This window comes from Oncorhynchus gorbuscha, linkage group LG01 (genome assembly GCF_021184085.1).
Source record: "Oncorhynchus gorbuscha isolate QuinsamMale2020 ecotype Even-year linkage group LG01, OgorEven_v1.0, whole genome shotgun sequence".
NCBI lineage: Eukaryota > Metazoa > Chordata > Actinopteri > Salmoniformes > Salmonidae > Oncorhynchus > Oncorhynchus gorbuscha.
The window spans coordinates 4086692-4109702 of NC_060173.1; the positions used below are offsets into that span (position 1 = coordinate 4086692).

Below are 23011 nucleotides of genomic sequence, written 5' to 3' on the forward strand. Positions count from 1 at the left end.
GCCTAGTGGTTAGAGGAGGTAGCCTAGTGGTTAGAGGAGGTAGCCTAGTGGTTAGAGGAGGTAGCCTAGTGGTTAGAGCAGGTAGCCTAGTGGTTAGAGCAGGTAGCCTAGTGGTTAGAGGAGGTAGCCTAGTGGTTAGAGGAGGTAGCCTAGTAGTTAGAGGAGGTAGCCTAGTGGTTAGAGGAGGTAGCCTAGTGGTTAGAGGAGGTAGCCTAGTGGTTAGAGCAGGTAGCCTAGTGGTTAGAGGAGGTAGCCTAGTGGTTAGAGGAGGTAGCCTAGTGGTTAGACCCGGTAGCCTAGTGGTTAGACCCGGTAGCCTAGTGGTTAGACCCGGTAGCCTAGTGGTTAGACCCGGTAGCCTAGTGGTTAGAGTAGGTAGCCTAGTGGTTAGAGCAGGTAGCCTATTGGTTAGAGCAGGTAGCCTAATGGTTAGAGTAGGTAGCCTAGTGGTTAGAGCAGGTAGCCTAGTGGTTAGAGGAGGTAGCCTAGTGGTTAGAGCAGGTAGCCTACTGGTTAGAGGAGGTAGCCTAGTGGTTAGAGCAGGTAGCCTAGTGGTTAGATGAGGTAGCCTAGTGGTCAGAGGAGGTAGCCTAGCGGTTAGAGCAGGTAGCCTAGTGGTTAGAGCAGGTAGCCTAGTGGTTAGAGCAGGTAGCCTAGTGGTTAGAGGAGGTAGCCTAGTGGTTAGAGGAGGTAGCCTCGTGGTTAGAGGAGGTAGCCTAGTGGTTAGAGCAGGTAGCCTAGTGGTTAGAGCAGGTAGCCTAGTGGTTAGAGTAGGTAGCCTAGTGGTTAGAGGAGGCAGGTAGCCTAGTGGTTAGAGGAGGCAGGTAGCAGGTAGCCTAGTGGTGAGAGGAGGCAGGTAGCCTAGTGGTTAGAGGAGGCAGGTAGCCTAGTGGTTAGAGGAGGCACGTAGCCTAGTGGTTAGAGGAGGCAGGTAGCCTAGTGGTTAGAGGAGGCAGGTAGCCTAGTGGTTAGAGGAGGCAGGTAGCCTAGTGGTTAGAGGAGGAAGGTAGCCTAGTGGTTAGTGTTGGACTTGTAACCAAAAGGTTGCTAGATCAAATCCCCGAGCTGACAAGGTACAAATCTGTTGTTCTGCCTCTGTTCCTCGGCCGTCATTGTAAAAAGGAATTTATTCTTAACAGACTTGCCTAGTTAATATGATCTAAAGTCAATAAGATGACAAAGGAGGGATATCCCTCTTACTTATTTCTATTGAGTCATGATGGTGACCACATCACCGGTTTAAGCCCTCTGCCTTTACTTGGAGCTGAAAATAAATGGGCCACGAAGACGACCCTACTTTGATGTGACTCAAACTGAACGTTCTAGATTAGAACAGAAGTTATGCTTTGTGATTATATTACATTACTTCTATGGCCAGTTTCCCAGACACAGATTAATTTAGCCTGGAACTGAATTTTTTTGGTTATTTTTAAGTATTTCAATTGAGATTAGTTAGTCCAGAACTCACGTTACATTACTAAATCTAACTGTGGAACTAACCAGACTGTTTCTACTATTGCTACATTAAAATACATTTTAAAAATATATATATATATTCTTCAAATCAAATCCAATTTTATTTATATAGCCCTTCGTACATCAGCTGATATCTCAAAGTGCTGTACAGAAACCCAGCCTAAAACCCCAAACAACAACCAATCCTAGCACGGTGGAAAAACAATCAACCATGAACACACACACACACACACACACACACACACACACACACACACACACACACACACACACACACACACACACACACACACACACACACACACACACACACACACACACACACACACACACACACACACACACACAGGCTGGAACGCAGACTGAACACAGGCTGAACACAGGCTGAACACAGGCTGAACACAGACTGAACACAGGAACGCAGACTGAACACAGGCTGAACACAGGCTGAACACAGGAACGCAGACTGAACACAGGAACGCAGACTGAACACAGGCTGAACACAGGCTGAACACAGGCTGAACACAGGAACGCAGACTGAACACAGGCTGAACACAGGCTGAACACAGGAACACAGGCTGAACACAGGCTGAACACAGGCTGAACACAGGAACACAGACTGAACACAGGCTGAACACAGGCTGAACACAGACTGAACACAGGAACACAGACTGAACACAGGAACACAAACTGAACACAGGCTGAACACAGGCTGAACACAGGCTGAACACAGACTGAACACAGGAACACAGACTGAACACAGGCTGAACACAGGCTGAACACACAGGCTGAACACAGGAACACAGGCTGAACACAGGCTGAACACAGACTGAACACAGGAACACAGACTGAACACAGGCTGAACACACAGGCTGAACACAGGAACACAGACTGAACACAGGCTGAACACAGACTGAACACAGGCTGAACACAGGAACACAAACTGAACACAGGCTGAACACAGGCTGAACACAGGCTGAACACAGACTGAACACAGGAACACAGACTGAACACAGGCTGAACACAGGCTGAACACAAGCTGAACACACAGGCTGAACACAGGCTGAACACAGGAACACAGGCTGAACACAGGCTAAACACAGGCTGAACACAGACTGAACACAGACTGAACACAGGAACACAGACTGAACACAAGCTAAACACAGGCTGAACACAGGCTGAACACAGGAACACAGCCTGAACACAGTCTCTACTCAAACACAGAACTGTGTTCAGCAGGGCACACTGACGAAAAAATGTTTTCAAACGGACAACGAAAACAAACAAGCATGTCTTATTGGACATTTCACTCTGTTTCAGAGTGTTATCTAGTGTTGGGTGCCAAGTGAACTGACCCAGCAGCACCATCAGACCTGAGAAAAGACCAAGAACATAATAAGGGAAAATAACTCTCTATTAGAGATCTGTATGACCAATGACTATAAGGGACTCTATGCAGTACCTGGCTCTCTGTATGACCAATGACTATAAGGGATTCTATGCAGTACCTGGCTCTCTGTATGACCAATGACTATAAGGGACTCTATGCAGTACCTGGCTCTCTGTATGACCAATGACTATAAGGGACTCTATGCAGTACCTGGCTCTCTGTATGACCAATGACTATAGTACCTGGCTCTCTGGACTCTATGCAATACCTGGCTCTCTGTATGACCAATGACTATAAGGGACTCTATGCAGTACCTGGCTCTCTGTATGACCAATGACTATAAGGGACTCTATGCAGTAGCTGGCTCTCTGTATGACCAATGACTATAAGGGACTCTATGCAATGCATGTGCCAACCAATGCAGTATTCATTTTGAACCAATTGTACTGTTTCGTTGTGCCACTTTCTATAGGTCAACTTGTTTTGCTAATATTTATTAATAACCTGACAATACCTTGCTATTACAGTATTTAAAAATGTACCACGGACACATGATTCTGTCTTAGCAACAAACGATCAGCATGACTTTGAAATATACAATGAGATCCACCGGGAATACATGTTAATAATAAATAATAATAATAATAACAACATGTTAATAATATTACAAAATAAAAGACTTTACATGAATGACCACATGGGATAAATATTGAAAATAGACATGTGTTTTGTTGTTAGTTTAGTATGAATGTTGTTTTTCATTTCTTTTATTACACACATTGGTCAATACTGAATGTAGATGCCAGTGTATGATATGGATGGTTCACTGCATACAGTATATCCTTTAACTGTAGATTAAATTAAATAAATTATGGGTTCTGGATTTAAAATAAATATAAACGCTTTACAATGTTTACTTTCAATAAAATTTTAATTCAGGTTGGACTTTTGATTTTGTATTTATTTAAATATATATATATTGCAGAGAATCATGTGTTTGTCATAGGAAATTATATACAAAGTTTATCTTTCCATGACCTCTCAAATAATATTCTCCAATTATAGGTTCTCAAGGGCCAACTGTTGACGTCCCAGTTCATGTTCTGTGCAGACTACAGTCTGTTTCTGTTTTGCCTTGGCTAATGTTGAAGCTTTATAATATGTGCATTACACACAGGACAGCTTATCCATGTTGGGGTAAAAGCCTGCGTGGGAGTTCTGCAACGCAATAGTCATACCTGGGGTCTATTCATTACGCAGATTCTATTTCAAAAACGTTTCTTAAACGGAAGCAAACTGAACGAAACGGGAGTGAGCTAAATGAATATGTTCAATAGTAAGACGTTTAGCTTTGTTAGCTTCCGTTTGGTTGTTAAACGGTAAACGGTTTCCGTAATGAATACACCTTTGGAGAATGTCCAGTCCTTTCTGTATCCTACGGTCGTGTTGCTACGGCCAGGGGGCGTAAGTCTCTCCGAGAGGAGCTGCTGCTGCTCCACTTTGCCTCTCCCAGCGACATCAACTGACTCGACCCGGGACAGACCGAAGAAGATGGCGGCCACGGACCGTTCCCGGTCTGAAGCTGCAAAGCAGCGACGGCAGGATCAGTTACAGCGATGGCTGGGCTCGGAAACCGATCAGACGGGACCGGGGACGCGGGACGGGTCGACGGGAACCGGGACGCGGCGGGCCCGGGTTCGGTTCGCTCAGGGAGCCGTGTTTATGGCAGCCTGTTCGGCCGGGGACAGAGAGGAGGTAGCGGTGCTCCTACGACAAGGCGCTGACATCAACCACGCCAATATAGACGGACTGACAGCGCTTCACCAGGTATTTAACTCGTTAGAAAGTAGTTCCATTGTTGCAGGCTGGTGTTTGGGGAACATAGTGGTAATGGCGGGTTGAAACTATGTAACGATCTGTGTTGTATCCTACCGCCAAACAAAAATGTCCACATAGCTACTGTAACAAAGTAACCCTTTGGTCAAATTAAACATCGACAAGTAACATTAACTCAACTTTTAATCATGCTCAAATCAGTGGTTTGAATGTTTATAAAACTACACAACTTGTTAATCGTGATGTTGGAACATTGTCATGATAATTCCGGTGTGTGTGTGTGTGCGCGCTAAAGTAGATTGGTTCATTGGAACTGTTTGCCTTCCAAGTCTGTGTGTGTTCTCTCTCTCTCTCTCGGATGAACTGACACAAGACTGGAAAAGGCGGCTGCTAGTCAGATGACTCCTACCCTGCCATTAGGCTTGTTTACACTGAGCTGCACTGGGGTCGGAACGCAATCATGGTTATATTAAGACGCCACAGAACAGGGATATGAGTAGGAACACTTACCTCATCGCAGGGGAATCAGAGCCATGAAGGCTTTTCTGCATGCTTCCTAACCAAAACAGTTCAGAATAGTAGGCGCATATTTATTTTGGAAATTGTTCTTTTGATGTTCATTTACTGCATTTCTATACAACAACAACAAAAATGTTATTTGGAGAGTAGCAAAACAGTACCACCGTTGAAGGTTCCTTCACCTCAGTCCACCGATAAACATATTGTCTATTAGCTATACAATTGTAAAGTTATATCCCTGAAAGGGGGGGAATGATTGACACGTAGCATCAGCGACTGTTCAGTCAGTCGTAATGATGAGAGAGCTCTTCTTTGTCGACACCCATTCAGCATCGTTCACACCCTCTTTAAGCTTTAGCCCCACCCATTCAGCATCGTTCACACCCTCTTTAAGCTTTAGCCCCACTCATTCAGCATCGTTCACACCCTCTTTAAGCTTTAGCCCCACCCATTCAGCATCGTTCACACCCTCTTTAAGCTTTAGCCCCACCCATTCAGCATCGTTCACACCCTCTTTAAGCTTTAGCCCCACCCATTCAGCATCGTTCACACCCTCTTTAAGCTTTAGCCCCACCCATTCAGCATCGTTCACACCCTCTTTAAGCTTTAGCCCCACCCATTCAGCATCGTTCACAGCCTCTTTAAGCTTTAGCCCCACCCATTCAGCATCGTTCACACCCTCTTTAAGCTTTAGCCCCACCCATTCAGCATCGTTCACACCCTCTTTAAGCTTTAGCCCCACCCATTCAGCATCGTTCACACCCTCTTTAAGCTTTAGCCCCACCCATCTCTTTAAGGATTTACGTGTGAGGCAACAAAAGCCTCCTTCACTTACGCTGCCAAACTTACCCTCGTTGGCTGGTCCTCTCTACATATTCGTTCGCCAAACCCACTGGCTCCAGGTCATCTATAAGCCTTTGCTAGGTAAAGCTCCGCCTTATCTCAGCTCACTGGTCACCATAGCAACACCCACCCGTAGCATGCACTCCAGCAGGTATATCTCACTGATCATCCCCAAAGCCAACACCTCTTTGGCTGCCTTTCCTTCCAGTTCTCTGCTGCCAATGACTGGAACAAATTGCAAAATCACTGAAGTTGGAGACTTTTATCTCCCTCACTAACTTTAAGCATCAGCTGTCAGAGCAGCTTGCCGATCACTGTACATGTACGCAGCCCATCTCTAAATAGCCCATCTGTAAATAGCCCATCTGTACACAGCCCATCTGTAAATAGCCCATCCAACCAACTTCCTGCCTCATCCCCATATTTGTTTTTGTTTTTCTGCTCTTTTCCACACCAGTATTTCTACTTGCACATCCTCATCTGCACATCTATCACTCCAGTGTAAATTGCTCAATTGTAATTACTTTGCTACTATGGCCTATTTATTGCCTTACCTCCTCATGCCGTTTGCACACACTGTATATAGACTTTCTTTTTTTCCTAACCCTGCTTGTTTATTCCATGTGTAACTCTGTGTTGTTGCTTTGCTTTATCTTGGCCGGGTCGCAGTTGTAAATGAGAACTTTTTCTCAACTAGCCTACCTGGTTAAATAAAGGTGTTCTCAACTAGCCTACCTGGTTAAATAAAGGTGTTCTCAACCAGCCTACCTGGTTAAATAAATGTGTTCTCAACCAGCCTACCTGGTTAAATAAAGGTGTTCTCAACCAGCCTACCTGGTTAAATAAAGGTGTTCTCAACTAGCCTACCTGGTTAAATAAAGGTGTTCTCAACCAGCCTACCTGGTTAAATAAAGGTGTTCTCAGCCTACCTGGTTAAATAAAGGTGTTCTCTACCTGGTTAAATAAAGGTGTTCTCAACTAGTTCTCAACCAGCCTACCTGGTTAAATAAAGGTGTTCTCAACTAGCCTACCTGGTTAAATAAAGGTGTTCTCAACCAGCCTACCTGGTTAAATAAAGGTGTTCTCAACCAGCCTACCTGGGTGTTCTCAACCAGCCTACCTGGTTAAATAAAGGTGTTCTCAACTAGCCTACCTGGTTAAATAAAGGTGTTCTCAACCAGCCTACCTGGTTAAATAAAGGTGTTCTCAACCAGCCTACCTGGTTAAATAAAGGTGTTCTCAACTAGCCTACCTGGTTAAATAAAGGTGTTCTCAACAGCCTACCTGGTTAAATAATGGTGTTCTCAACCAGCCTACCTGGTTAAATAAAGGTGTTCTCAACTAGCCTACCTGGTTAAATAAAGGTGTTCTCAACTAGCCTACCTGGTTAAATAAAGGTGTTCTCAACTACCTGGTTAAATAAAGGTGTTCTCAACTAGCCTACCTGGTTAAATAAAGGTGTTCTCAACCAGCCTACCTGGTTAAATAAAGGTGTTCTCAACCAGCCTACCTGGTTAAATAAAGGTGTTCTCAACCAGCCTACCTGGTTAAATAAAGGTGTTCTCAACCAGCCTACCTGGTTAAATAAAGGTGTTCTCAACCAGCCTACCTGGTTAAATAAAGGTGTTCTCAACCAGCCTACCTGGTTAAATAAAGGTGTTCTCAACCAGCCTACCTGGTTAAATGGTTAAACCTGGTTAAATAAAGGTGTTCTCAACCAGCCTACCTGGTTAAATAAAGGTGTTCTCAACCAGCCTACCTGGTTAAATAAAGGTGTTCTCAACCAGCCTACCTGGTTAAATAAAGGTGTTCTCAACCAGCCTACCTGGTTAAATAAAGGTGTTCTCAACCAGCCTACCTGGTTAAATAAAGGTGTTCTCAACCAGCCTACCTGGTTAAATAAAGGTGTTCTCAACCAGCCTACCTGGTTAAATAAAGGTGTTCTCAACCAGCCTACCTGGTTAAATAAAGGTGTTCTCAACCAGCCTACCTGGTTAAATAAAGGTGTTCTAAACATTTCAAAAAGACTGTATTGTATTTTAGTAAATGCCACTCCTACATAGCTCAATCTAATATTTAGATATTCTTTCTTAATAGCAATTTGTTTTACTTGTAGGACAGTGGCATATGCGGTTATTGAATTGTGGAAATTCCTCTCCGTCCAAGTTGTGTCAGACTGAAAAAATGAATAAGTGACTCTTTTAAACAGCAGGTTATATCGGCAGGAGTTTTATTTGAAATGAAAGGTGCTTTAATTGACTCTGGTCAGCCAGTTGACTGCCTGCCTTTTCTTCGATCTCTTGTTGACATGATGGAAGATCAACTTCTAGTGAATAATTTATTTTCATTCCAACAACTTTCTTCTTGCAAGATTGTTTTTTTACATCAATCTACTAGAGCTGATCCTGGTCCTCTGATTGGTTTACACCAATCTACTAGAGCTGATCCTGGTCCTCTGATTGGTTTACACCAATCTACTAGAGCTGATCCTGGTCCTCTGATTGTTTTACATCAATCTACTAGAGCTGATCCTGGTCCTCTGATTGTTTTACATCAATCTACTAGAGCTGATCCTGGTCCTCTGATTGTTTTACATCAATCTACTAGAGCTGATCCTGGTCCTCTGATTGTTTTACACCAATCTACTAGAGCTGATCCTGGTCCTCTGATTGTTTTACATCAATCTACTAGAGCTGATCCTGGTCCTCTGATTGTTTTACACCAATCTACTAGAGCTGATCCTGGTCCTCTGATTGGTTTACCAATCTACACCAATCTAGAGCTGATCCTGGTCCTCTGATTGTTTTACATCAATCTACTAGAGCTGATCCTGGTCCTCTGATTGTTTTACATCAATCTACTAGAGCTGATCCTGGTCCTCTGATTGGTTTACACCAATCTACTAGAGCTGATCCTGGTCCTCTGATTGTTTTACATCAATCTACTAGAGCTGATCCTGGTCCTCTGATTGTTTTACACCAATCTACTAGAGCTGATCCTGGTCCTCTGATTGGTTTACACCAATCTACTAGAGCTGATCCTGGTCCTCTGATTGTTTTACCAATCTACTAGAGCTGATCCTGGTCCTCTGATTGGTTTACATCAATCCAATCTACAATCTACTAGAGCTGATCCTGGTCCTCTGATTGTTTTACACCAATCTACTAGAGCTGATCCTGGTCCTCTGATTGGTTTACACCAATCTACTAGAGCTGATCCTGGTCCTCTGATTGGTTTACATCAATCTACTAGAGCTGATCCTGGTCCTCTGATTGTTTTACACCAATCTACTAGAGCTGATCCTGGTCCTCTGATTGTTTTACACCAATCTACTAGAGCTGATCCTGGTCCTCTGATTGTTGTTTTACACCAATCTACTAGAGCTGATCCTGGTCCTCTGATTGGTTTACACCAATCTACTAGAGCTGATCCTGGTCCTCTGATTGTTTTACATCAATCTACTAGAGCTGATCCTGGTCCTCTGATTGATTGTTTACACCAATCTACTAGAGCTGATCCTGGTCCTCTGATTGCTGATCCTGGTCCTCTGATTGTTTTACACCAATCTACTAGAGCTGATCCTGGTTTACATCAATCTACTAGAGCTGATCCTGGTCCTCTGATTGTTGTTTTACATCAATCTACTAGAGCTGATCCTGGTCCTCTGATTGTTTTACATCAATCTACTAGAGCTGATCCTGGTCCTCTGATTGTTGTTTTTACTAGAGCTGATCCTGGTCCTCTGATTGTTGTTTTACATCAATCTACTAGAGCTGATCCTGGTCCTCTGATTGGTTTACACCAATCTACTAGAGCTGATCCTGGTCCTCTGATTGTTTTACATCAATCTACTAGAGCTGATCCTGGTCCTCTGATTGTTGTTTTACATCAATCTACTAGAGCTGATCCTGGTCCTCTGATTGTTGTTTTACATCAATCTACTAGAGCTGATCCTGGTCCTCTGATTGTTGTTTTACATCAATCTACTAGAGCTGATCCTGGTCCTCTGATTGTTTTACATCAATCTACTAGAGCTGATCCTGGTCCTCTGATTGTTGTTTTACATCAATCTACTAGAGCTGATCCTGGTCCTCTGATTGTTTTACATCAATCTACTAGAGCTGATCCTGGTCCTCTGATTGTTGTTTTACATCAATCTACTAGAGCTGATCCTGGTCCTCTGATTGTTTTACACCAATCTACTAGAGCTGATCCTGGTCCTCTGATTGTTGTTTTACATCAATCTACTAGAGCTGATCTCTGATTGGTCCTCTGATTGGTCCTCTGATTGGTTTACACCAATCTACTAGAGCTGATCCTGGTCCTCTGATTGGTTTACATCAATCTACTAGAGCTGATCCTGGTCCTCTGATTGTTTTACACCAATCTACTAGAGCTGATCCTGGTCCTCTGATTGTTTTACACCAATCTACTAGAGCTGATCCTGGTCCTCTGATTGTTTTACATCAATCTACTAGAGCTGATCCTGGTCCTCTGATTGTTTTACACCAATCTACTAGAGCTGATCCTGGTCCTCTGATTGTTTTACACCAATCTACTAGAGCTGATCCTGGTCCTCTGATTGTTGTTTTACACCAATCTACTAGAGCTGATCCTGGTCCTCTGATTGGTTTACACCAATCTACTAGAGCTGATCCTGGTCCTCTGATTGTTTTACACCAATCTACTAGAGCTGATCCTGGTCCTCTGATTGTTGTTTACATCAATCTACTAGAGCTGATCCTGGTCCTCTGATTGATCCTGGTTTTACATCAATCTACTAGAGCTGATCCTGGTCCTCTGATTGGTTTACACCAATCTACTAGAGCTGATCCTGGTCCTCTGATTGTTGTTTTTTTACATCCTGGTCCTCAATCTACTAGAGCTGATCCTGGTCCTCTGATTGTTTTACATCAATCTACTAGAGCTGATCCTGGTCCTCTGATTGTTGTTTTACATCAATCTACTAGAGCTGATCCTGGTCCTCTGATTGTTTTACACCAATCTACTAGAGCTGATCCTGGTCCTCTGATTGTTTTACACCAATCTACTAGAGCTGATCCTGGTCCTCTGATTGTTGTTTTACATCAATCTACTAGAGCTGATCCTGGTCCTCTGATTGTTGTTTTACATCAATCTACTAGAGCTGATCCTGGTCCTCTGATTGTTTTACATCAATCTACTAGAGCTGATCCTGGTCCTCTGATTGTTTTACATCAATCTACTAGAGCTGATCCTGGTCCTCTGATTGTTTTACATCAATCTACTAGAGCTGATCCTGGTCCTCTGATTGTTTTACATCAATCTACTAGAGCTGATCCTGGTCCTCTGATTGGTTTACACCAATCTACTAGAGCTGATCCTGGTCCTCTGATTGTTGTTTTACATCAATCTACTAGAGCTGATCCTGGTCCTCTGATTGTTTTACATCAATCTACTAGAGCTGATCCTGGTCCTCTGATTGTTGTTTTACATCAATCTACTAGAGCTGATCCTGGTCCTCTGATTGTTGTTTTACATCAATCTACTAGAGCTGATCCTGGTCCTCTGATTGTTGTTTTACATCAATCTACTAGAGCTGATCCTGGTCCTCTGATTGTTGTTTTACATCAATCTACTAGAGCTGATCCTGGTCCTCTGATTGTTGTTTTACATCAATCTACTAGAGCTGAGAGCTGATCCTGGTCCTCTGATTGTTGTTTTACATCAATCTACTAGAGCTGATCCTGGTCCTCTGATTGTTGTTTTACATCAATCTACTAGAGCTGATCCTGGTCCTCTGATTGTTTTACATCAATCTACTAGAGCTGATCCTGGTCCTCTGATTGTTGTTTTACATCAATCTACTAGAGCTGATCCTGGTCCTCTGATTGTTTTACATCAATCTACTAGAGCTGATCCTGGTCCTCTGATTGTTGTTTTACATCAATCTACTAGAGCTGATCCTGGTCCTCTGATTGTTTTACATCAATCTACTAGAGCTGATCCTGGTCCTCTGATTGTTGTTTTACATCAATCTACTAGAGCTGATCCTGGTCCTCTGATTGTTGTTTTACATCAATCTACTAGAGCTGATCCTGGTCCTCTGATTGTTTTACATCAATCTACTAGAGCTGATCCTGGTCCTCTGATTGTTTTACATCAATCTACTAGAGCTGATCCTGGTCCTCTGATTGTCCTCTGATTTTTACATCAATCTACTAGAGCTGATCCTGGTCCTCTGATTGTTTTACATCAATCTACTAGAGCTGATCCTGGTCCTCTGATTGTCCTCTTTTACATCAATCTACTAGAGCTGATCCTGGTCCTCTGATTGTTTTACATCAATCTACTAGAGCTGATCCTGGTCCTCTGATTGTTTTACATCAATCTACTAGAGCTGATCCTGGTCCTCTGATTGTTTTACATCAATTTTATCCTGGTCCTCTGATTGTTGTTTTCAATCTACTAGAGCTGATCCTGGTCCTCTGATTGTTGTTTTACATCAATCTACTAGAGCTGATCCTGGTCCTCTGATTGTTGTTTTACATCAATCTACTAGAGCTGATCCTGGTCCTCTGATTGTTGTTTTACATCAATCTACTAGAGCTGATCCTGGTCCTCTGATTGTTTTACATCAATCTACTAGAGCTGATCCTGGTCCTCTGATTGTTGTTCTTATCCTGGTCCTCTGATTGTTGTTTTCAATCTACTAGAGCTGATCCTGGTCCTCTGATTGTTTTACATCAATCTACTAGAGCTGATCCTGGTCCTCTGATTGTTTTACATCAATCTACTAGAGCTGATCCTGGTCCTCTGATTGTTTTACATCAATCTACTAGAGCTGATCCTGGTCCTCTGATTGTTTTACATCAATCTACTAGAGCTGATCCTGGTCCTCTGATTGTTTTACACCAATCTACTAGAGCTGATCCTGGTCCTCTGATTGTTGTTTTACATCAATCTACTAGAGCTGATCCTGGTCCTCTGATTGTTGTTTACATCAATCTACTAGAGCTGATCCTGGTCCTCTGATTGTTTTACACCAATCTACTAGAGCTGATCCTGGTCCTCTGATTGTTGTTTTACATCAATCTACTAGAGCTGATCCTGGTCCTCTGATTGTTTTACATCAATCTACTAGAGCTGATCCTGGTCCTCTGATTGTTGTTTTACATCAATCTACTAGAGCTGATCCTGGTCCTCTGATTGTTTTACATCAATCTACTAGAGCTGATCCTGGTCCTCTGATTGTTTTCAATCTACTAGAGCTGATCCTCTGGTTTTACCAATCTACTAGAGCTGATCCTGGTCCTCTGATTGTTTTTACATCAATCTACTAGAGCTGATCCTGGTCCTCTGATTGTTTTACATCAATCTACTAGAGCTGATCCTGGTCCTCTGATTGGTTTTACATCAATCTACTAGAGCTGATCCTGGTCCTCTGATTGTTGTTTTACATCAATCTACTAGAGCTGATCCTGGTCCTCTGATTGTTGTTTTACATCAATCTACTAGAGCTGATCCTGGTCCTCTGATTGTTTTACATCAATCTACTAGAGCTGATCCTGGTCCTCTGATTGTTGTTTTCACATCAATCTACTAGAGCTGATCCTGGTCCTCTGATTGTTGTTTTACATCAATCTACTAGAGCTGATCCTGGTCCTCTGATTGTTGTTTTACATCAATCTACTAGAGCTGATCCTGGTCCTCTGATTGTTTTACATCAATCTACTAGAGCTGATCCTGGTCCTCTGATTGTTGTTTTACATCAATCTACTAGAGCTGATCCTGGTCCTCTGATTGTTTTACATCAATCTACTAGAGCTGATCTGATTGTTGTTTTACATCAATCCTCTGATCCTGGTCCTCTGATTGTTTTACATCAATCTACTAGAGCTGATCCTGGTCCTCTGATTGTTGTTTTACATCAATCTACTAGAGCTGATCCTGGTCCTCTGATTGTTGTTTTACATCAATCTACTAGAGCTGATCCTGGTCCTCTGATTGTTTTACATCAATCTACTAGAGCTGATCCTGGTCCTCTGATTGTTTTACATCAATCTACTAGAGCTGATCCTGGTCCTCTGATTGTTGTTTTACATCAATCTACTAGAGCTGATCCTGGTCCTCTGATTGTTGTTTTACATCAATCTACTAGAGCTGATCCTGGTCCTCTGATTGTTTTACATCAATCTACTAGAGCTGATCCTGGTCCTCTGGTCAATCTACTCTGATCCTGGTCCTCTGATTGTTGTTTTACATCAATCTACTAGAGCTGATCCTGGTCCTCTGATTGTTTTACATCAATCTACTAGAGCTGATCCTGGTCCTCTGATTGTTGTTTTACATCAATCTACTAGAGCTGATCCTGGTCCTCTGATTGTTTTACATCAATCTACAATTGTTTTCTCAATCTACTAGAGCTGATCCTGGTCCTCTGATTGGTTTACATCAATCTACTAGAGCTGATCCTGATTGGTCCTCTGATTGTTGTTTACATCAATCTACTAGAGCTGATCCTGGTCCTCTGATTGTTTTACATCAATCTACTAGAGCTGATTGTCCTCTGATTGTGTTTACATCAATCTACTAGAGCTGATCCTGGTCCTGGTCCTCTGATTGGTTTACATCAATCTACTAGAGCTGATCCTGGTCCTCTGCAGCATCTTTCAAGGCCATGATTCTATACATTCTATACACTGAATATTATTTTAATGAGATCTGCCCCCCTAGAGAGACCAAATCTGAACCAATCATAGATGTCTATGTTTCACAAGTTAAGACATCAAAGTGCAGTAGAGCATAGTACTGTACGTTATAGTATACTCGACTCTAGTGTGTGCTACTGTGTACTTTACTGAACAATACTCTACTTTTCTGCTGTGCTGAACTCTACTGTTCTGTACAATCTTGTGAACCCAACTGTGGTTTGTGACTACTATGTTTTTTTTTATTGCGTCAACAATTCCGTTAACAATTTTCTGTTACCAACACTTACTAATACCTTACTAATACCTTACTACCTTACTAATACCTTACTAATACCTTACTACCTTACAAATACCTTACTACCTTATTAATACCTTACTAATACCTTACTAATTAATACTTGTTACTTCTGTGGAGTTTCTTTATCCTCCCTACTAATTAAAATATGTGAGGTTTTGTAACGGAATTTCAAGACACGGGACAATGTTTATTTTTTAAATATTTTTTTTAATACATTTTATTTTATGATATATATATATATTTTTTAATACCCCCCAATTTGGTGATTACGATCTTGTCTCATCGCTGAAACTCCCCATCGGGCTCAGGAGAGGCGAAGGTCGAGTCATGCGTCCTCCGAAACATGACCCCCAAGCCGAGTTTCTTACCACCCACTCGCTAAACACGGAAGCCAGCTGCATCAATGTCCCCGAGGAAACAACGTTCATCAAGAGGAATCAAACAAGGTTGTCCATTATCGGCGTATCTATTTACTATGGCCATCGAAATGTTAGCTATTAAATTCATATCCAACAATAATATCAAGGGCCTAGAAATCCATGGCTTAAAAACAAAGGTGTCGTTGTACACTGATGATTCATGTTTTCTTTTAAATCCATAATTAGAATCCCTCCACATCCTCATAGGATCTAGATACTTTTAGAATTAGAATCCCTCCACATCCTCATAGGATCTAGATACTTTTAGAATTAGAATCCCTCCACATCCTCATAGGATCTAGATACTTTTAGAATTAGAATCCCTCCACATCCTCATACGATCTAGATACTTTTAGAATTAGAATCCCTCCACATCCTCATAGGATCTAGATACTTTTAGAATTAGAATCCCTCCACATCCTCATAGGATCTAGATACTTTTAGAATTAGAATCCCTCCACATCCTCATAGGATCTAGATACTTTTAGAATTAGAATCCCTCCACAGCCTCAGAAGATCAAGATACTTTTTCTAACCTCTCTGGATTACAAGCAAATGATGATACAGTTGAAGTCGGAAGTTTATATACACCTTAGCCAAATACTTTTAGACTCAGTTTTTCACAATTCCTGACATTTAATCCTAGTAAAAATTCCCTGTCTTAGGTCAGTTAGGATCACCACTTTATTTGAAGAATGTCAGAGTAATAGTAGAGAGAATGATTTATTTCAGCTTTTATTTCTTTCATCACATTCCCAGTGGGTCAGAAGTTTACATACACTCAATTAGTATTTGGTAGCATTGCCTTTAAATTGTTTAACTTGAGTCAAATGTTTTGGGTAGCCTTCCACAATAAGTTGGGTGAATTTTGGCCCATTCCTCCTGACAGAGCTGGTGTAACAGTCAGGTTTGTAGGCCTCCTTGTTCGCACATGCTTTTTCAGTTCTGACACAAATGTTCTATACGATTGAGGTCAGGGCTTTGTGATGGCCACTCCAATACCTTGACTTTGTTGTCTGTAAGCCATTTTGCCACAACTTTGGAAGTATGCTTGGGGTCATTCTCCATTTGGAAGACCCATTTGCAAACAAGCTTTAACTTCCTGACTGTCTTGATGTTGCTTCCATAGATCCACATAATTTTCCTGCCTCATGATGCCATCTATTTTGTGAAGTGCACCAGTCCCTCCTGCAGCAAAGCACCCCCACAACATGATGCTGTCACCCCCGTGCTTCACGGTTAGGATGGTGTTCTTCAGCTTGCAAGCCTCCCCCTTTTTCCTCCAAACATAACGATGGTCATTATGGCCAAAAATATTTTTGTATCATCAGACCAGAGGACATTTCTCCAAGAAGTACGATCTTTGTCCCCATGTGCAGATGCAAACCGTAGTCTGGCTTTTTTATGGCGGTGTTGGAGCAGTGGCTTCTTCCTTGCTGAGCGGCCTTTCAGGTTATGTCGATATAGGACTAGTTTTACTGTGGATATAAATACCTTTGTACCTGTTTCCTCCACCATCTTCACAAGGTCCTTTGCTGTTGTTCTGTGATTGATTTGCACTTTTCGCACCAAAGTACGTTCATCTCTAGGAGACAGAACGCGTCTCCTTCCTGAGCGGTATGACGGCTGCGTGGTCCCATGGTGAAGTTTAAAGGTAGGCCTTGAAATACATCCACAGGTACACATCCAACTGACTCAAATGATGTCAATTAGCCTATCAGAAACTTCTAAAGCCATGACATTTTCTGGAATTTTCCAAGCTGTTTAAAGGCACAGTCAACTTAGTGTATGTAAGACTTCTGACCCACTGGAATTGTGATACAGTGAATTATAAGTGAAATAATCCGTCTGTAAACAATTGTTGGAAAAATTACTTGTGTCATGCACAAAGTAGATGTCCTAACCGACTTGCAAATACTATGGTTTGTTAACAAGAAATTTGTGGAGTGGTTGAAAAACGAGTTTTTATACTATTCAATTTAATCCACTCGAAAAAAAACTTAGCAAATGATACAACAAATATTGTGGTATCTTTATGAATTATATCATAAATTCGACGGGTGGAGTTACAGGTAACTAAAACATATGTAAAGTACAACCAATTTATTGTGGCATTTCTGCAAAAATGGAAGTGGGAAAAGTAAGGATCTTTTCTGTCAGCTCTGCATTAAAGACCATTAAAGAAAATGTTGATGAATAAAAAAGTTCATTTTAAGGACTAAAACATTTACAACTGTGCCATATAGATTGCAAAATAGTTGGGAATAGATTTTCCTGTGTACTTTGGATGGTGCCCTCATTGATTTGTGTCCTTGTTTATAAATATCCGGGTTGACAAAAGTCTATCTTTCAAAAAGCGTGTTGATGAGTTAGTTTACAAATTATTATTATTGTTTTTTAAATAGTCTTCTAAAAAGAAAAGGTTCTGACTTTCATTAAAAAGCTGAAAACAACTAATTCAACATGCATATCCTCTGTGTGACTATGGGGATATCGTCTGTGTGACTATGGGGATATCGTCTGTGTGACGATGGGGATATCGTCTGTGACGATGGGGATATCGTCTGTGTGACGATGGGGATATCGTCTGTGACGATGGGGATATCGTCTGTGTGACTATGGGGATATCGTCTGTGTGACGATGGGGATATCGTCTGTGACGATGGGGATATCGTCTGTGTGACGATGGGGATATCGTCTGTGTGACGATGGGGATATCGTCTGTGACGATGGGGATATCGTCTGTGTGACGATGGGGATATCGTCTGTGACGATGGGGATATCGTCTGTGACGATGGGGATATCGTCTGTGTGACTATGAGGATATCGTCTGTGTGACTATGGGGATATCGTCTGTGTGACTATGGGGATATCGTCTGTGTGACGATGGGGATATCGTCTGTGACGATGGGGATATCGTCTGTGACGATGGGGATATCGTCTGTGTGACTATGGGGATATCGTCTGTGTGACGATGGGGATATCGTCTGTGTGACGATGGGGATATCGTCTGTGACTATGGGGATATCGTCTGTGACTATGGGGATATCGTCTGTGTGACTATGGGGATATCGTCTGTGTGACTATGGGGATATCGTCTGTGTGACTATGGGGATATCGTCTGTGTGACGATGGGGATATCGTCTGTGACTATGGGGATATCGTCTGTGTGACTATGGGGATATCGTCTGTGTGACTATGGGGATATCGTCTGTGTGACTATGGGGATATCGTCTGTGTGACTATGGGGATATCGTCTGTGTGACGATGGGGATATCGTCTGTGACTATGGGGATATCGTCTGTGTGACTATGGGGATATCGTCTGTGTGACTATGGGGATATCGTCTGTGTGACTATGGGGATATCGTCTGTGTGACGATGGGGATATCGTCTGTGTGACTATGGGATATCGTCTGTGTGACTATGGGGATATCGTCTGTGTGACTATGGGGATATCGTCTGTGTGACTATGGGGATATCGTTTTATTATGGTCGATAGGTTCTGTACACATCACTGCATTCTGTATCAGAATGTGTCCCGTCTTAGTCTCGTAGATCAATGCATTGCACCCTCCTTGTCAATACAGCCCTCTTGCATAAACTTCCTCCACACCTTACCTCGTTGTTAACCTATAGATGTACAGGCCAGAGAGATGGCTAACTCTGGAGATCCCTAACATCTCTACCTCGTTGTTAACCTATAGATGTACGGGCCAGAGAGATGGCTAACTCTGGAGATCCCTAACATCTCTACCTCGTTGTTAACCTATAGATGTACGGGCCAGAGAGATGGCTAACTCTGGAGATCCCTAACATCTCTACCTCGTTGTTAACCTATAGATGTACGGGCCAGAGAGATGGCTAACTCTGGAGATCCCTAACATCTCTACCTCGTTGTTAACCTATAGATGTACGGGCCAGAGAGATGGCTAACTCTGGAGATCCCTAACATCTCTACCTCGTTGTTAACCTATAGATGTACGGGCCAGAGAGATGGCTAACTCTGGAGATCCCTAACATCTCTACAGAGTTGGGTGGATCTGCTTTTTGGTTTTTGCACCTTACGTGTGGAATGATCTCCAATGCACTTTAATATTGGAGGAATGTTTTTTTATGATCGCGTTGGACCTATGAGACGACCCCCACCACCCCCTCAGTCCAGTGAGAGGATGGGCCTGTGACGACCCCCTCCCACCCCCTCAGTCCAGTGAGAGGATGGCCCTATGACGAGTCCACCCCCACCACCCCCTCAGTCCAGTGAGAGGATGGCCCTATGACGACCCCCTCCCCCCTCAGTCCAGTGAGAGGATGGCCCTATGACGACCCCCTCCCCTCAGTCCAGTGAGAGGATGGGCCTATGACGACCCCCACCACCCCCTCAGTCCAGTGAGAGGATGGGCCTGTGACAACCCCCTCCCCCTCAGTCCAGTGAGAGGATGGCCCTATGACGACCACCCCCACCACCCCCTCAGTCCAGTGAGAGGATGGCCCTATGACGACCCCCTCCCCCCTCAGTCCAGTGAGAGGATGGCCCTATGACGACCCTCCCTCCCCTCAGTCCAGTGAGAGGATGGGCCTATGACGACCCCCTCCCCTCAGTCCAGTGAGAGGATGGGCCTATGACGACCCCCCTCCCCTCAGTCCAGTGAGAGGATGGGCCTATGACGACCCCCCCTCCCCTCAGTCCAGTGAGAGGATGGGCCTATGACGACCCCCTCCCCTCAGTCCAGTGAGAGGATGGGCCTATGACGACCCCCCTCCCCTCAGTCCAGTGAGAGGATGGGCCTATGACGACCCCCTCCCCTCAGTCCAGTGAGAAGATGGGCCTATGACGACTCCCCCTCCCCTCAGTCCAGTGAGAGGATGGCCCTATGACGACCCCCTCCCCTCAGTCCAGTGAGAGGATGGGCCTATGACGACCCCCACCACCCCCTCAGTCCAGTGAGAGGATGGGTGACGACCCCCTCCCCCCTCAGTCCAGAGGATGGGCCTCCAGTGAGAGGATGGGCCTGTGACCCCCCCCCCTCAGTCCAGTGAGAGGATGGGCCTGTGACGACCCCCTCCCCCCTCAGTCCAGTGAGAGGATGGGCCCCCCCCCCTCCCCTCAGTCCAGTGAGAGGATGGGCCTGTGACGACCCCCTCCTCCCCTCAGTCCAGTGAGAGGATGGGCCTGTGACGACCCCCACCACCCCCTCAGTCCAGTGAGAGGATGGGCCTGTGACGACCCCCCCTCCCCTCAGTCCAGTGAGAGGATGGGCCTGTGACGACCCCCTCCCCCCCCTCAGTCCAGTGAGAGGATGGGCCTGTGTTTAGAAAAAATGGTTGGTAGTCACACTTCTCATCTATGCTGGTCTAATGAATATAGAGGAAGGTCTGGACATTCATGCTCCTTAAACCATCTACTGAAAACTATCAGTCTGGAGCAATCGCACCATTTTATTTCAAACGTCTCCTGAAATGGTTTCTGTATCGGCTATGCTACTTGACCCCCCCCCCCATCCATGACACAATCATTATCATCATGATCAATTATAGTAGAATTCTCTTGTCCTTTCACAGCAATGTGGGTTTACTGTCCCAAACCAGACTATTTCATCTCCACTTTCCTGTGGCCTGTTGTTCTACTGATGAGAACGTGTCTGTGTGAGATGTGAGGTTGCGGTCTTTTGCACGTGTCCTTGCAACTGCTCTCTTCTCTAGATGTACAAATGGCGCCATGTTCCCTACGTAGTACACCTCTTTTGAAGGGAACAGGGTGTCCGTTGGGAAGCAGACTATACTTCGGTCTGGTCCTGCTGTCACCCAGTACCATCCATCCCTTTCTCCTTTGTTGCTCACTAGTTGCATGGCAACGATAATTAAATATAGGCCCTCACTCCAAACTTTCCACCCACTTTCCATCTAAAGCCTCTGTCTTCTCTCTCCTCTGCCCCCTCGTTTCCCTCTCTCTGTCTCTCTCTCCCCCTTCCTCCCCTCGTCTCTCTCTCTCTCTCTCCCTCTGTTTCTCCCTTTCCAATCCCGATGGACTTTGGGAATTTCAGATGAAGAAATGGAAAACATTCTCCTTTCTAACAGCTGCTGCTGCTCCATTTCCACAATGACCGTGATACTTGATGACCCAGTGAAGGAACCGTTGAACCACTGGTAGAAAACTATGCACAGCCACATTCACAACAAGGAGAAAGAGACGAGAAATGTCCTCTCGTTCATTCAGCTAGTTGGCCCGTGGAGGGGAGTAGGCTGAGTCCCAAATAGAACCCTACTACTTTAGACCAGGGCCCTATAGAACCCAATTCCCTATATAGTACACTACTTTAGACCAGGGCCCTATAGAACCCTATTCCCTATATAGTGTACTACTTTAGACCAGAGCCCTATAGAACCCTATTCCCTATATATAGTACACTACTTTAGACCAGAGCCCTATAGAACCCTATTCCCTATATAGTACACTACTTTAGACCAGAGCCCTATAGAACCCTATTCCCTATATAGTACACTACTTTAGACCAGAGCCCTATAGAACCCTATTCACTATATATAGTACACTACTTTAGATCAGGGCCCTATAGAACCCTATTCCCTATTATAGTACACTACTTTAGACCAGGGCCCTATAGAACCCTATTCCCTATATAGTACACTACTTTAGACCAGGGCCCTATAGAACCCTATTCCCTATATAGTGTACCTAGACCAGAGCCCTATAGAACCCTATTCCCTATATAGTACACTACTTTAGACCAGAGCCCTATAGAACCCTATTCCCTATATAGTACACTACTTTAGACCAGAGCCCTATAGAACCCTATTCCCTATATAGTACACTACTTTAGACCAGAGCCCTATAGAACCCTATTCACTATATATAGTACACTACTTTAGATCAGGGCCCTATAGAACCCTATTCCCTATTATAGTACACTACTTTAGACCAGGGCCCTATAGAACCCTATTCCCTATATACATTTACATTTACATTTAAGTCACTACTTGTCCAGAGACCAAAGGGCATTCCCTGACATCCAGTGGGACACCTTAACTATGCATCTAAAACTTAGGGGTGGGGTAGGGATTACTTAACCTACTAGGTATTTTAAAGACCAGGGCCCTATGAACCCTATTCCCTATATAGTCTACTTTAGACCAGGCCCTATAGAACCCTATTCCCTAGTACACTACTTTAGACCAGAGCCCTATAGAACCCTATTCCCTATATAGTTTGTTACTTTGTTCCACCATTTAGACCAGGGCCCTATAGAACCCTATTCCCTAGCGGTAGTACACTACTTTAGACCAGGGCCCTATAGAACCCTATTCCCTATATAGTACACTACTTTAGACCAGGGCCCTATAGAACCCTATTCCCTATATAGTACACTACTTTAGACCAGGGCCCTATAGAACCCTATTCCCTATATAGTACACTACTTTAGACCAGGGCCCTATAGAACCCTATTCCCTATATAGTACACTACTTTAGACCAGGCCCTATAGAACCCTATTCCCTATATAGTACACTACTTTAGACCAGG

General features: G+C 43.7%; 1 protein-coding gene across 1 annotated transcript; it reads left to right on the plus strand.

Annotated features, from left to right (window-relative positions):
* The first annotated feature begins 4164 nt into the window (after window positions 1-4164).
* On the plus strand, window positions 4165-21621 carry LOC124031966 (protein phosphatase 1 regulatory subunit 12B-like). The gene is made up of 2 exons (XM_046343844.1): window positions 4165-4693; window positions 21518-21621. The coding sequence occupies exons 1-2, from the start codon at window positions 4262-4264 to the stop codon at window positions 21575-21577; spliced, it is 492 nt and encodes a 163-aa protein (XP_046199800.1). The 5' UTR covers window positions 4165-4261; the 3' UTR covers window positions 21578-21621.
* The last annotated feature ends 1390 nt before the right edge of the window (window positions 21622-23011 follow it).

Bases quoted from the DNA above. Each gene is read 5' to 3' on its own strand.
- LOC124031966 (XM_046343844.1), top strand. From the start codon at position 4,262: ATGAATACACCTTTGGAGAATGTCCAGTCCTTTCTGTATCCTACGGTC. The intron at 4,694-21,517 runs GTATTTAACTCG...TGGGAATTTCAG, and splicing joins GACTGACAGCGCTTCACCAG to ATGAAGAAATGGAAAACATT.